The sequence below is a fragment of the Protopterus annectens genome, chromosome 5.part0 (assembly GCF_019279795.1).
Source record: "Protopterus annectens isolate FY-2018-M chromosome 5.part0, PAN1.0, whole genome shotgun sequence".
Taxonomy (NCBI): domain Eukaryota; kingdom Metazoa; phylum Chordata; order Ceratodontiformes; family Protopteridae; genus Protopterus; species Protopterus annectens.
This window is the reverse complement of record NC_056735.1, coordinates 917,721,913-917,738,190: the sequence shown is the minus strand read 5'-3', so window position 1 is coordinate 917,738,190 and position 16,278 is coordinate 917,721,913. Positions and strand designations below refer to the sequence as shown.

The window sequence follows — 16,278 nt, the reverse complement described above, 5'->3', positions numbered from 1 at the left end:
GTCATTTTAAGCTTAACCAATTACCCCCATGTGAGTACCAAAACTTGCACCTTGTGTCCATAAGGTAAATACCGTTACCATAATGCCAACCTCCCACCCAGTTTTGCAGGTGAGGGCTTGCTGTTTCCTTCCTCTTTGCAGAGGTCAGGTATATTATATTATTTGTAGTCAAAATGGAGGTGAAGGGGTAGCAGCAATATTTTTGTTTGTTTGTTTTTTTTGTTTTTATGCTGCTGCGATCAAAATAGGCACTGCTTGATGTGGAAAGAAGACCACCCTTGTTAGGGAAAGATATCTTTTGAAAGACAGCAACAACACTTGTTTGGGAGATTTATAGTTTCATCAAGGGCAAATTATGCCTACTCAACCTGGTGGACTGCTTTGAGAAGGTCGGCAAAGCAATGGATGAGGATAAAATGGTTCACACTTCCTACCTTGATCTGACTAAGCCATTTGACACAATTACCCACTTGGTATTGTTGATATACTTAAGAGGTTAGATGCAACCTCTTATTCAAACTGATAGATAGCCAGCTGGCTCACTGACAGGCCCAGGAAATTAGAATTGGGGAGTCCAGTTATACAAAGAGGCCAGTCACAAGCTGAGGTCTGCAGGGATCAGTCCTGAGACTGCTACTTTTTGGGGTTTACTTCTCTGAAGTCAAGGCCCATGCTAATGACCTCTGGTGTGCTAATTTTGTAGATAATTGCAAATTATGAGGTGTCAGTGAATCACCCACCAACACAAGTGTTCTCCATGAAGGGCTGACACAGCCAAACACCTGGAACCAGAGCCATGGACTAAAACTAAATTTCACAAACTATAACAGTATCCTTCAAGAAGTCATCCACCTCTGGTAACTATCATATTGACAACATACCCCTAAGAGTTGACCCAGTAGCCAGGGACTTGTGGACACAGATAGACAGTAATCTAGCCTTTGACCATCATGTGTCTACAGTACTGAGGAAATCATTCTGTGTTGTGCAACTTATAAACAAAGGTATAGCTTCTGGGTCCAAGGAAGTCATTGTTCCACTGTATTTGGCATATATCAGACCTATCATTCAGCACAATGCCCCCTTTGGTGTGTCCTTAACCAGGCATATCCAACAACTGGAACATCCACAGAGGTTCCTCACTAAAAGAATATAGGGCATAATTAATATGTCCTATGCAGACTACCTCAAGGGAATAGCCTGTATTCAGCTTTCTATAGGCTGTTGAGGGGAGATCTATGCCTATCAGTATCAGACCAAATCTGATGGAGCTCTAGCATATCTGCAAAACAAACACACCAGCATTACCCATTCTAAAAACTTAAACCTTGTCTGTGATATAAATAGGACCTGCTGAAAAAACAGGTATGTATCTGGACCCTACCCCATTTCTGGAACAGGCTCCTCATCCATGTGAAGCAGAGTTCATCCCTAACTCAATTCAAGTGTAACTTGGACAATTGGATGAGGAACAGGAAATTCATCACTGGTTTTACACCTATGTCCTTAATGGACATAGACAGTCTGTAAATGGTTCCTCTCCCAGGCCCCTACTTTTAAATATTTCACCTCCCAAGCCTCTGCTTACACATTTGAATGGTACCAGAACTTGTCAGAGATTTTGGATACATAGTTAGGCTTAAAAAGGTCCTTGTGGTCATTAGCCTAGTAAACACTTATGAACTTATGAACCTATATTTTGAATGACAATAGTCAACCTTGTATACAGTTGCAAAACATATTGATATTAGTGTTGCCATCAAGCAATCAGGTTTTTGTTAATTTTTACTATACATGTATATACACACACACGCGCACACAATATATATATATACTGTATATGCATGTATGTCTTTAACTAAACCGATCATTGCCTTCATGATAAATTTGCTCTTGCAAAGATCGTATTAATTTGAGCTTTTGATATGCTTGTATTACAACTGAACATGCACAGTCTACTTATATGGATGTGGGACAACATTTTATAATACTTATCATCACACAGATTAGGAGGAATGATCACTAAATGAGGATTATGACTGATTGCATGCAAAATTATGGATAAATGTTATGCATTAATATTTCTGAATAACTTGAGCCAGAATGAAATTATATGCTATTTAGATGTGACTGTTTACTAGTAAATGAAAGCATACATTGTGCTAGAAACCTTCCTGCTGATAAATTCCTTTGAATGATCACCACTTTGAAGATATTTATACTTGTTTATTAATAAAATATGCAAATATAGATAAATATCACATTTCTGTAAAATTCTTAGTTTACCCACTGAAACACTCTGCTGTCCCAGTTAGCACATAGATCAGAATGACCCCTGACAGAAATGATAATGTAAGTAGTATGATTTATTTTCATGAGTGTTTTGAATATGTGCATTTTAATATTTATGTTAATAGCCTGACTTAGAAGAAGTGGATGTAGTACTTAATAGTATCAAATGAAAAACAAAAGCAAAACACAAAATTGGAAACTGCTTTCCATTGCCTATTTGTTAGACATCAGTACTTTATAGATATCTATATTTGTTTAGTAATACATTTTTATACATATTTCCATATTTTATGTAAATATAACAGGTGACTTCCAGTTAGAACAACATTTTACTGGAGAAGTTGACACATACATTTCAACAATGGGCCTTAAATTAAATGGTGTAGTCAATAAGTGAGAATATGTAGCTTATTTACAACCATTATGGCTATATGCTATGTTAATATCTTTTTAATGACTTGATCTAAAAGGAGATTGTTTGGTACACTAGCATATCAAATAAATGTTTACATAATGCGAGTAACATTATCATTGATACCTAATGTATAAATAATACACATAAATATTGTAATTATATAAAGGTCAAAGGCTGCGTTCACTTTGAAGTGTTTAATATCATTGTACAAAGCAGTCAGCACAGAGGTCAGTAACGTTTGATTTAAATGGGGTGGTTACAAAATAAGAAAATGCAATGTTCATGTAATATTTTGAATATATGTTATTATTTGTGTTAATAATGTTCAGAAGAAAGAGTCCTTGTAGCATTTTAGGTTATGAAAGGAAAGCAAATATGATGGAAGGATAGCTTCCGGATAATTGTTTTCTAAATGCCATTGCTTTCCAAATAAGTATATATTTATTTGAGACTAGAATATGCAAGTATGCATAAGTATCATATTTTTATAGAAATCTCAGAAATGGAGAGATGTCAAAAGTTGCTTTGCAGCAAATCTTAGATCACATCTGCATAAGAAAATCACACTGACAGAAGCAATTTTTAACATAATTACTATAACAATATTTAACTCTGAGTGTGTAATTTATTTCTCACTATAAAACTAGGTTGAAGTCTGGAAGACAAAAAAATTGTATGAAGCAGACTGCATGTTGAACCAGTTTTGTATTTGTACATTTTTGTAGTTCTTATCTGTATTAAGATATTTAGATGTATTTAAAGCCTCGTTTCAAAGCCACATCCTGTGTAAGCAAAAACCTTCCTGGCAGGAACTCATCAGTAACTAGGAGTTGTAAAATTTAAATCCTACTAAGTGTGAATGCACTAACACAGGGGCATATGCCTTTTACTAGATAAATGCAATATTACAAGGCCATTAAAGGTTAATAATAATGTCAGGAACAAATGAAAGTGCTTAACTCTGTTTTTTTTATTTTTAAAGTTTTATTAAAGTATTTAAATTTTGCACTTTTGGCTTGAAGTGACTGCTTGCTTCTGTTGACTGCAACACTGTTCTGATTCTTTGCCAGGTTTTTGTGTTATTATACCACAAGTGCCAATATAAAAACTATAGCAATTCATTAGATCTTTATCCACTTAATATCACTCTTAAATAGCAGATGGACATACAATGGTTTGGATTTTTTAAATCTTTATTCTGGACACAATGTTTCAAGTTTTCTCAAGGTATAAGGAATTTCATAAATGCAACTAGGTTAGAAAAAATATCTTCCTCATTCTCAAAGCACAAAGGTTACTCAATGAACTTCAAGTCTGTATGTAAATGACATGACGGTGTATAGTCTAATCATTTTTGATTGAAAATAATGGTATACAGACCTTCCATCAATCTTTATCTAACAGTAGTCACTCTCTCTCTCTCTCTCTCTCTCTCTCCACCTGTTTTCACTCATGTCCACCCAGGACTCCATACGATCCAGTAACTAAAACCACTCCAAACTCTTTCTCTTACAGATTGCAGTCAGTTTTCTTTCAGTCCCAATCACTGAGCTGTTCATACTCAGCATACTAGCGGATAATGAAGCCAATGTAACCTCATGCAAAACATCAATCACCCTTCCTTTTATGTTTGTGATGGAGTCCCATGCCTATCCTTTACTACTCTTCTCTTATTGCTAACTGGATTTGCTATTCATACGCCTACCCCCCCCCCCACCCATCCCATGGCTCTCAAAGAATGCTGTGGGCTCTCCTTCCTTCCTCTCCACATATAGTTGGTCCCTTGTTGTTCAAACCCCCATCCTTCACATCTTTAACTAGTAATTAGAACAGACACTGATGCTATGACCCTGCCATGAAATAGACACTGCAAAACCCTACACTTTACACCTCGTGCTAGAATTAGAATAGCCTTATTATTCTTACATCCTTACAACCCAAGTACATGTTTAGTATATCAACAAAAAGAATTATCTGTAATGCATGTGTGACATTTTTTTCTTGTTCAAGCCTTAAAACACTAGTCACCTGGAGAATGAAAAGGTTAAGGATATAAGAAGTATAATTATTCTTTTAAGAATAACACTTCTTTTGAAGAGCATAAAGTGACCATTACAATGTATCAGACTGTCATTATTCTAGAACCAACCGTAGGGGTTTCATCCTCCTAGAACTGATCATAGGGGTTTCATGATCCTAGAACCAACCATAGGAGATTCATCATCCTAGAACCAACCATACGGGTTTCATCATCCAGGAACTGACCATAGTGGTTTCATCATCCTAGAACTGGCGATAAGGGTTTCATGATCCTAGAACCGACCATAGGAGTTTCATCATTCTAGAACCAACCATAGGGGTTTCATCATCCTTGAACTGACAATAGGGGTCTCATTATCCTAGAACCAACCATAGGGCTATCTGACTAGTAATCTTCCTTCTACTTTATAACTAAGAATGTAGGCTGTACTGTACTTGGTACAAATGTGTTTCAAGAGAGAACAATTTTGCAGTGGGTCACAGAATAAGCTATTAAAGTTGGTGATACTTTTAGTAACACTGAGAGACCACCATGTGTAACCATGTTTAAACTGCACAAAACACATTTCTTATTCTATTTTCTTATATAATAAAAAATATATATGTTGAATTTACAAGTACAATAGTAATCCTGCAAGACATTTGAATGAAACAGTTTTATTTTAAACAGGGCTTGCTGGAAGAAGTAGAGCTTCTTTACAGATCACACATATATCATGCTTAATTTATTTGAATTACTTTACCTGTGTAAGAAAGCATGCAAGATTTGTTATGTAGAAATGCTTTTTTCTGCAGTATGTCATAAACAGTGAACTTGCTAAGAAAGATAGTAACTTACATACATAATTTGTACATCATCTAATTGACTGTGGAGCTTGTATGCAATGACAGGAAGGATTTAGAAATGCAGAAACAAGTAGTACAATAGCTTTATCCATTTCGCAATATTTATGTAATTACTAAACTAATGTTCCCTTTAGGTGTCATGTTGAAAACATTCCATAGCCACACTGCCACTAAGACTTTTGCTTCATTACTGAATTCAGGAATTTGAACTAAGTATTTCAAAAGTGCTTGCAAAAAGAACAAATAAAAGGATAAAAAAATAGTGCTGTTAAAACTGATCATTGCACTTTTCAATTTAAAATAAATACTGTGAAATTCTTTTGGAGAGATACTTACCTAGGATTTTTAGTTCAGCACTTGCATAAATTACTCCATATTTGCTTTCTGCTACACATTGGTACATTCCTGCATCTGACTGGTTAACACGACGGATTGATAAGGCACCATTAAACATCTCAATTTTGCTCTGAAATAAAAAGAGATAATATTTTTAATTAAAATCGTCCATATTACATGCATTAGTATGTGGATTGGTTTATTCCTTCTTAACTCCATATGATAGAAGCAAACCATTGCTTAACACAGACATACAGAAGTAAAACAACACTTCTAAAGATGATGAGTATGATATATACCGAGTAAACAACAAGATTTTATTAAAATGGGAGAATGTTAGCTCAGATCTGCTTTGAAGTATTGTGTTTTATTCATATTTCTTGTCACATCTTTCAGTGTTTTAGTCTCCTATTACTTTTATAAATTTCTTTGTAATGTTACAAATATAGATGCATTCACACACACACATATACACACACACACATATATGGTTTCACTTCATAATACTGAAATATCACAATACTGAAACTCAGTACACTGAAACCAAAATCCTGAAAGTTCAAAACCCTGAAAACTCAAAATACTGAAACTCAAAATATTGAAAACAAACAGCATACATATACTGAGTTTAAACAAGATAAATCATATTACTTTCCACCAAGTATAAGATGGGGAGCAATCTTGGAGTTGATATATTTAAGTAGCAGGGGGTGTGGGGGGTGCACCCCCCCCACATGGGAGCTGCATGGGGGTTTGCCCCCCTGCGTATATTGGAAGGAATGTAATTAGGTTTTTGCTGTTTACAGTCAGTATTTTTCAGTATTTTAACATTTAGAATTTTGAGTTTTCAGGATTTTGATTTTCAGTATTTTGAGCTTCCATATTATGAAGTTTTCTCATTTTCAGTGTTTTGATATTTCAGTATTATGAAGTGAAACCATATATATATATATATATATATATATATATATATATATATATATATATATATATATCACTCAAGAAATTAACACTAAATCTGCTGAAAAAAAATAAAAAAAATAAAACAACAGAAGACGTCCTTCTGGAAACTGTGTAGTATGGTACTAGACACTATCTAACTTATTCTCTCAGACCCAGCTGTTATATTTGGTGTCAAGCCTCTTCAGTGAACAGCAGCACAAAACAACTAAATTTAGCATTCTGATCACATAAACCTTCTCTCAATTTCACAGATAACCAGTAAAGCATGGAGGTTAACATCCCCAAGGAGAACAACATCTTCAACACAGTTTTCATGTGTTTTCATGTGTTAAGTTTCACAACTCTTACTGAGATGATAATTTCAGTACAGATGAGATGAAACTGACAGGAATACATTAATGCGATTATTTTACAGTACATTAAGTATAAAACTGAGTATCCAGTGCAGCATATTATACAAACACATCCCACTAACTATATCCCAACTGTAACAATGGGATATAATACACATCTAGGAGTTAGCACAAATAATTAAGACTACAAAATATAAATGATCTGCTTCCTGTAGTTTTGGGTTTGACTCCATCAGTCTCCATTTGTTTACTGTGTGACTTGGTGCTAGTCCCTTTGCCAGAAAGTGCTGTTGGTTTTCCACAGAAAAGGGAACTTGTGTAATGTGGGATTATTCGATAAACAACTTAAGTTTTCAATGGATTTTTTATGTGTTTGCAATTTGAGCTTAATAACCATGCTATGGATTTCCTTTCTAAGAGGAAAAAGCTCTTTATGGAAATCTTAAGACCTATTAATTGTAAAGTGCTTGTCTAGCTGCAATAACATCAGCATGGAATGCTGGAGGACTTAGGTTCAAATCCCAAATGAAAACTAATATTTTCAATTCAAATCTGTGTTTATAACAAAAACAAATATACCATATCTGCTGCTTTCCATTGATAACTACTGATTTAACTGCAAGACTCTCTAATGTACATTTGTATAATGGACAAGGTGGACCATTTATAGAAAGTTTTCTTGAGAAATTACTGCATACTGAATAAGGATTTTCAGCTTGGATGGTTTTAAATTATTTTACTGTTTGCTTTCAAATGTTAATCAGAAAAGATGTAGCTCTTTATAAATATTTTTCCTGTAGGTATGATATGAACAATAATCATTTTTTAAAAAAAACCTGCCATTACCCAAAATGATACCACAGTACAAGCAGAAAATGATTGATTTCAACAACTGTCTAAGTTTCTGGTGTCATTCTAAGGGGATCCAGTATCTGTCTGCCTAGGATGATATGATTGACAGACCTCGATGCTTTGCCAGACATGGCCTGCATCTGTCACCCCTGTGCTTCCTGATACTGGCCAAGGCTCTTGCCACCCCTATAGTGCCTTTTTTTAGGCCAAATTACCATCATAACAGCTACAAACAAATGTAATCTGAGAGTCATGCTGCTCAGTGCTAGAAGTCTAAATCTCAAAATGCACTCACTCAAAGCACTCCTTAAAATGGAGAACATTGACATTTGTGGGGGGTAGGAGGTTGGCATAATGGTTAAGGTGTCTGCCTTACAAACACAAGGTGCAGGATTTGATTCTGACATGGGGTATTTGGCTAGGCTTACAATGGCCCACAAGGCACTTAGCCTAGCACTAATCTATGAACCTATGTGCTGTAACAGAGAACTGGTTCAAGGCAGCAGAAAGCACTACCAGGCTATAACTCATTCCACACCTTTTGGCCCCAGAACTTGGACCAAAGCTTCAAAGGCAGTGGTGTTTCCATATTCATAAAGGATGCTCAAACCTCCAGACTGGTAGCCCAACATAACACACCAGAGATACTTCAGGTGTAGCTAACACTGGGTAAGACAGCAATTCAGGTCGTAGCCTGCTATAGGTCCCCAACCATGTCTCAAGACTCACACTCCATATTCCTAAGCACCCTGGAGAATATTAGGGTCCAACCTAACACTCTTATACTGGGCAACTTCAACTACCCCTCCATTAACTTGGGAAAACTACTCATGTACCAATACACTTCCCAATGTTTCCTGGAATGCATTAATTCCAATGCCCTGGACCAGCTCATTCTTATCCCCACTGGAGGTAGCACCATCCTTGACTTGGTCATTACTAACATGGGTGACCGTTATTCTACACCAATAGTCAACTCCTCCCAGGCTAGATCCAACCACAAACTAATCACGTTGGAAATCCACATCCCCCCAAAGGTAACCACCATGAAAAACTTCTCCAAAACTAACTTTGGGCTCCTAAAAACAGAGGTGACTAACTTTACGGCATCCATGTAAATGAAGAATAGTTGCATGACTACTGAATCATAGATCAAAGCACTGTATGAATGCATACACAAATGCATGGATCTCGCCATACCCAACAGAACCAAGATGCTCTCCTTCAAAAAAAGCAAGCCAATCTGGTGGTCCCCTGCCATAAACAAACTCTACAACAGAAAGAGGAAACTGATGCAGAAAAAGGTGAAGTCCCAAGACTGGAAAAACTCCCTTATCAGCCTCAACAAAAAGTTGAGATCCCTCATCAAATCCTCTAAAGCTAGCTATGAAAACAGAATTGCAGCAGATAGTAAAGACAACCACAAGGCCTTCTATAGTTATGTAAAGAATATCGCCCCATTAGCCTGATGAGTCTGATATGCAAAGCTGTGGAATGCATCATCATGGACCTAATAAACAAGGATATAGGGAATCTCCAAACTCTGGATCCCACACAGTTTGGTTTTGTGAAGGGTAGATCATGCATGCTCAACTTGGACAACTTCTTTGAGCCAGTCACCGGAGCTGTGGATGAAAGCAAGGTGGTTCATACATCCTACCTTGATCTGGCCAAGGCCTTTGATAACCATTCCCCACTCAGGAATCATAGAAAAACTCACTAAGCTAGCCGTCAACCCCTATATCAGTAGGAGGGTTGCAAACTGGCCCATAGATAGAACCCACAGTGTGAAAGTAGCTGACTCCAAGTCAGACTGTCGACCAGCCACAAGTGGAGGCCCACAAGGTTCGGTCCTGGGTCCTCTCCTGTTTGGTATCTACTTCTTTGAAGTCCAGGCCAACACGAAGGGACTCTGGCTGACAAAGTTCGCAGATGATTGCAAGTTGGGAGCTATTACTACCTCCCCAAATGAAGTTGACATCCTACAGAAAGGCCCCAGTGAGACCAATGACTAGTGTCAGAACCATGGCCTTAAGCTCAATGCCAAAAATGTGTCATCATCCCCTTTGGAAAAAAAACTGGTTCCCATGAATTACCACATCGATGGTTGTCCACTGAACACAGAAGATGTTATAAGAGATCTGGGAACACAGGTTGACAGCAACCTCTCTTTTGACCATCATATTACCGCTGTTGTCAGAAAGTCCTTCTATGTGGCACATTTCATTACTAAGGGTTTTATATCCAGGAAGAAAGAGGTCATCGCCTCCTTCTATTCTTCCCCCATTAGGCCAATCATTGAGTACAATGCCCCATTTGGCATGTACCTCACTAGACACCTGCAACAACTGGAGATGCCACCAAAGTACCTCACAAAAAGGATCCTAGGCCTTAAACACTTGTCCTATATGGACAGACTCAAAAAACTACAACTATTCTCTGTCTCATATCACCTACTTAGAGGCGAACTCTGCTTGACTTACAAAGCCATGTCTGACCCAGCTGTTAGAAATGCTACATCTAAACAGATCCCAGTCCCTCTGCACAAATACACTCCAGAGACCTCAACCTCATTACCACAATCAACAGAACATGCTGGAGGGACAGGTTCATAACCCAGAGACTGCCCATGATATGGAATAGACTTTCCATACATGTCAAACAAAGCACCTCACTAGCCCTCTTCAAGAGAAGTATTGATGAGTGGATGGGAAATAGAAAATTCACCCCAGGGATCACTCCAGTGGCTCTACTCAACAGACACTGGGAACTATGGTCAGGTGGCACGATGCCAGAGTAATCCTATGGGCTAGGCTTGTAAAGGCTCCAGGGCCATTAGCCTAGTACACAGCTATGAATCTGAAACAATGCAAACTGATTTTTAGATCATAGAATTCACATATATTTATGTTATGAAACAAATGTAATAATGCTGACATAACTATGTAAGATATTTAAGGAAAAAGAAAAACAGTCAGCTAGCATATACATGCAGTTACGACTTTAGCAATCATCTTCTATTTTGGATTTAAAAACATTGGGCTAAAGTCATGAAGGCACTACGATGAGTACATGGAGTTATACATGTTGCAATACCATTCCCTAATTCAGCAAGCACCCTTACAGGGTGCTGCACAGTTTTCCAACATGAAGACAGGAGCACTGTGAAGGTCTGGCCCTGTGAATCTGTTGAACTGTAATGAGGTATTTCACAAGGAAAGACATGTGCTAATTAGCTGTGAACCCCCCCCCCCATAAAAAAAACCTATCTATACAGCTAATTCATAAATATAGATCATCGTGGCCACCCTACCATTTAGTGGTAGTGAACACAGCCAAAAGCCCGTGATTAACTGCTGACCATGAACATGGTGGAGGGAGGATGCCACTAGACACCAGGGTTTACTTTTAAAGTGCCATAATGGCACTAAAAGCAAAATGGAGATTGGGGTAGGGGATACGTTAGACCACTATGTATTCATCTGTAAAGTGCTTTAATGGTACAAACATTACAATGGGGACCAGGGAAAACCATGTGACACCAGGAAATAATTTAATTGTCATGATGGCATTTATGTTATTATGGGGATCAGGGGGGTGCAGTACACCATGAGGGTATACTCTGTCAAGTGACTTAAGGCATAGACATAATAATGGGTCTTGATGATTGCAGGATTCACTAGGCACCAGGGACTTATCTTTAAAGTGCAATAATAGCACTGACATTAGTATAGGGATTGGGGGCTGTGGTCCACTGGAAACCTGGGATAAAGTGAAATGCCATTATGGTACAATCGTCATAAGGGGGTCAAAGGTTGGAGGACTATACTAGACACTAGAGATGATTCTGTAAAATGTTATGCCAGCACTGACATCATAAAGTAGTTCTATGGTGGGGGACTCACTAGACCAGAAGAGCCAAAGTGACATGGTGGTAGAAGAAACCACATGGTAGCAGCTATGGCAGGGATAGGTACAGAGACTGTGATGTGGATCAGTGTTTGTGCTTGTGTTCTTGTGTTTCTAAGAGAGTGACTGGGGAATGTCATTACCTACATGAGTGGCAGGTTACTACCATAATGAGCAGATAAGCCATGGCAGTAACTATGATTCCAGAAACATGCAAATTAGATGATAATGTTACCTCATTGTGGCTAGTATGTTTTTGAATCACCAATACGCATGTTGCAGTAAAATTGCCTTTCTAGCATGAGACATATGGCTCAGCCTAGGAACTTTAATGAATTCCCATGTTTGTGTGCATTATGTAAAGAGCATGCTTGGGGAAAAAGCCAGTTTAACTACTAGTAAAAATTTAAAGGCAAATTTACTTCAGGTCACAATGGCTGCTACATTGATGTTTACCACAAGTAGTACTAGTGTATGACAATTATATACATGGGTCTGAAACCATGAATAAGGTCTGCTGTGTGATACAATGACCAGCACATAATGAAGGGGTCTCTGTGGTGCACACATTGGTACCACTCAGGTGGTTGATCCTATTCAACTGTTTTTGCTGTGACCCACGTAATCTAAAAGCTGATATAAGCTAATATACATATAGTGGGGTATATGTAATAGTAAGCTGTGTTGCAAAAATACATGTTTTATTGCCAACATAAAATCAGCTTTTATTTTAAAATTTTACCATGCAGTGTACTTCACCACAATGTGATGTATTGTTAGAGCCAGGATTTTAGGAGGGATTCTGCCCTTTTCTCTACTGCGGTCCGCCCAGGGATTTGGTATTTTTAAAACACTAGTTGGATAGTGGGTGTGCACTGTTGCTTGTCCCGTGTGTTTCAATTTATTTTATTTATTTATTTAACATTTGTTTACTGGGAAATTCTGCCTTGGAATAAGTCAATTTTCAGTGGAGGCCCGGGGAGAAATGCTCCAGATGCATGTGCTGTTTTCTAGGTTTTTTGTTTCAACATTTTTGATATTTAACTTGTGATAAATGGTGAGCAGAAAAAGTGTACTCTAATGGTTTGTAGGCAAACCCATATACATAACATAGGTGCACTGCATGCCACTGATCTGTTTTGTAGATATCATATACTTTTGCATAATCATTTCAGCCTGAGATACTGTAGAATCCCCACCCCACCCTAAGCCCTGGCGTTTCACCATCCAGTACTTCAGATTGCACTTACATTTTCATTGACAATCACAATAACATCAAGAGGCACGGGCTTCTTACTTTAATTTTTCACAAAATATTGAAGAACAAATGAAGTTGCTGCATATCAGTGCAAAATGTGGCATTGTAAATAAGACAGTGTTATAGAATTACATAATGATATATGGAACTGGCAGGTCATGTCTGAAAACAAATTGAGTAATATACTATAGTTTGCTATGTGTATTAAAACTATTTAGTGACTGTGACATAGGCTAGTATTCATAGTCCAGTACTTTATAAATGTGTTGTGGTTATTTGTGAGTAGCACCATTACACGTGCAGGCAAATAAGTTAAACATACGTTATTCTGTTGTAAAAGCAACAGCAAAGTTATTTTGAAAAGCATGCCAATTTAAAGCAAAAGCATAAAGTGTGAAAAAGTCAGCATTAGGAACCTGAAAATTAATGTGCAAAAGTCTGAGGCTTCATATTAGTTTGCATATGTTCAACTACTGCGACCAAGGGTAGCTAAGCACCTTCATGCGAGAAAGGTATAAAGCAAGTAGTAGACTTTGCAACCTATATAATCAAAAATGGACTTGTATTGTTTTATTTAGGGGTATCCTTATGCAGACATCCTGATGTGTTTTTTTAAAGAATAGAAAGAAGGAGATAGGAAAAATGAAAAAGAGGCGACACTGCTGGGTTGGGTTGCACTGCTAGGCTAATAAAGGTCCAGGTGGTCATTGATCTAGTATCTATCTATGAATCTATGAACAAAGAGTGAAACATAGAAGGAAAATATCCAGAGGGTTTGTGCTTGAGAATGTTGGAGAAGCAAGGCACTATGTTTTTGTCAGGTGATAAACACCCCTATTTCTTAATTTTTATTTTTTTATATGAGAGGGTGGTTTGTGTGGGAAATAGAAAACAGACAAAGGGAAGAAAGGCTGCGGAAAAGATGGTGCAGGAATCCTGAATCCACAGAACCTCAAACATTTTCACTACCAGATGGTGGTGCAGTGGAGGACCTCGATGTTGAAAGGGTAGAGGGCTGTGATGGTGCAGTTGTTAGCACCAGCTGAGAGAGCATCTCTTCAATATACTGAAGTCAGGATTTGACTCTCTGAATGCATCTATGCACTGCTTGCTCCAATACATCCTCTACCAAGTTCTGAAGCCCCCTTTCATTGAACCTTGTAAGGCTGCCACATGCCAGCATGCATGCAGGATCAGTGCCAACTCCCCATCCCTATAAGGATGTCCTCGGACAGGCAAAGGGTGAACAGTACCTAACCTGGGAGGTACATGTCTGGGCCACTGAAGGATTTGAATCTATAAAACAAGTAAAATAAATGAGAAAGAAACAAAATAAGGAGAAAAAAATGCATAATTTAAATAATAAAACAAAGAAAAATGGGGGGGGGGGCAAAAGAGAAAACACAGAATAAATCCACACATCATGTTACATGCCACTTAATTTCCTGAAACAATTTTACATATTAATTACATTTTTATTTAAGTAAAAACTTGTGTAAGGGAAGTGCTTATACATACAAGGGGAGTACTCATTTGGGAAATGTTTGTGTACTTAGGAAGGAAGCAGTGCTTATTTGTACTCCCTATGAATTCATATGGGAAGCGGTTGCAAGTACTTTGAAGAGGAGTGTGTTCCTTTCAAGTTCTGTAGGTTTCCTTGTCTGATCTTCAATACAGTACTAAAACACTCTTTTTAAATATTAAAAATAATACAAAATAAAGCTGTATATGTTGACACATCTGTTATATTTGCTTGAATGTAATGGTTTCACTGCAATTCCTTTATCTTTGGTGTTGTAAAAATACTCCTTATGACCATTAAAGAAAACAGTTTTAGACAGAGTACAGCAATTACACACTGACATAAAGTAATGATTTCACTTAGTTTAAGCTAAATGGTGTAAAGTTTTTATACACATTACAAAATAGTTTAAGATAGAATAATGCACGTCTGTACTGATTGTATATTTATCTATCTATCTATCTATCTATACACCACACATACACACACACACACACACACACACACACACACACACACACACACACACACACACACACACCAGGTAATAAATGCACTGCAGTACGTTCTTTCTTTCTTTTTTTAATTAAGCATAGACATATAAATTCTTATAATAGTGTGCCAATATTCCCTGTCATGTATGAGAATAATAAATGTATGCAATGTGGAAGAAATGTTGTTTTCAAAATACTTTGTTGTGCATGTAACACTGTGTTCAAGCAGAACTTATTCAAAAACAGAGAGGTAACAATTCATAAAAGTTTGCATTTCCTTTGCTGTACAAATGTGTCAGATTTGATAGGTAATGCAAAAGTAAAACAGGTACCCATTTCTTTATAAAGTTTCTTCTGGTCATCCAATTAGTACAGCAACTCTCACCCCCTTCTTACTGGGATGTGATGTCTGACTGAGACTTCAGTCATGCTGTACATGCAGTTATAATACTTTTGAAAAAACAGCTGTGTAAAGCAACTGCTATAGTAATATTTTTGTGGCTTACGCAAAACCGCCTTCATGTAATATAAGCAGTTGTTTTTCTTTTGGCTTTTCCCAGTTAGGGGTCACCACAGTGGAATGCCGGTCCGCTACATTTTCCACACCTTCCATTAAGTATATAAAAGTTGATATGTTTAACATTGTTAAAACATTTCTGATTTTTTGTTACTGATGCTGTCTGTGATGATTAAAGGCTTGTTGCTTTGAAACACTTCCTGTGTTTCATGATTTTTGGAAATTATTATGCTTGAGCTCATCAAAGAAGTTTTAAGACCACTAGTTTCTTTGTTTTTTATTTGTAGTTTTAAGACAGATTACATCAAAAAACTTTTCAGTGTGTGACTGTGGCACTTTTTTAACATACATTATCAATGGTAAATAAGAAATCAAAACAGAGGAAGGATATCTTAAGCCAGGAGGAAAATCACAACCTTGTAGCAGTGCTTAGGACTTCAGTTTGGTAAAGGAGGCCCAAACAAGCTGAAAGGAGATGCTA

The 16,278-nt window shown here is 37.2% G+C and overlaps 1 protein-coding gene across 8 annotated transcripts in view; it reads right to left on the bottom strand.

Annotated features, from left to right (window-relative positions):
- Positions 1-16,278, bottom strand: part of CNTN5 (contactin 5) — a 5,719,910-nt gene that overhangs the window by 1,354,074 nt on the left and 4,349,558 nt on the right. For all 8 annotated transcript variants that reach the window (XM_044072706.1, XM_044072701.1, XM_044072707.1 and 5 more), the window contains one exon: positions 5,930-6,059. In XM_044072706.1, the coding sequence (XP_043928641.1) occupies positions 5,930-6,059 (130 nt within the window). The remainder of the gene's footprint in view (positions 1-5,929; positions 6,060-16,278) is intronic.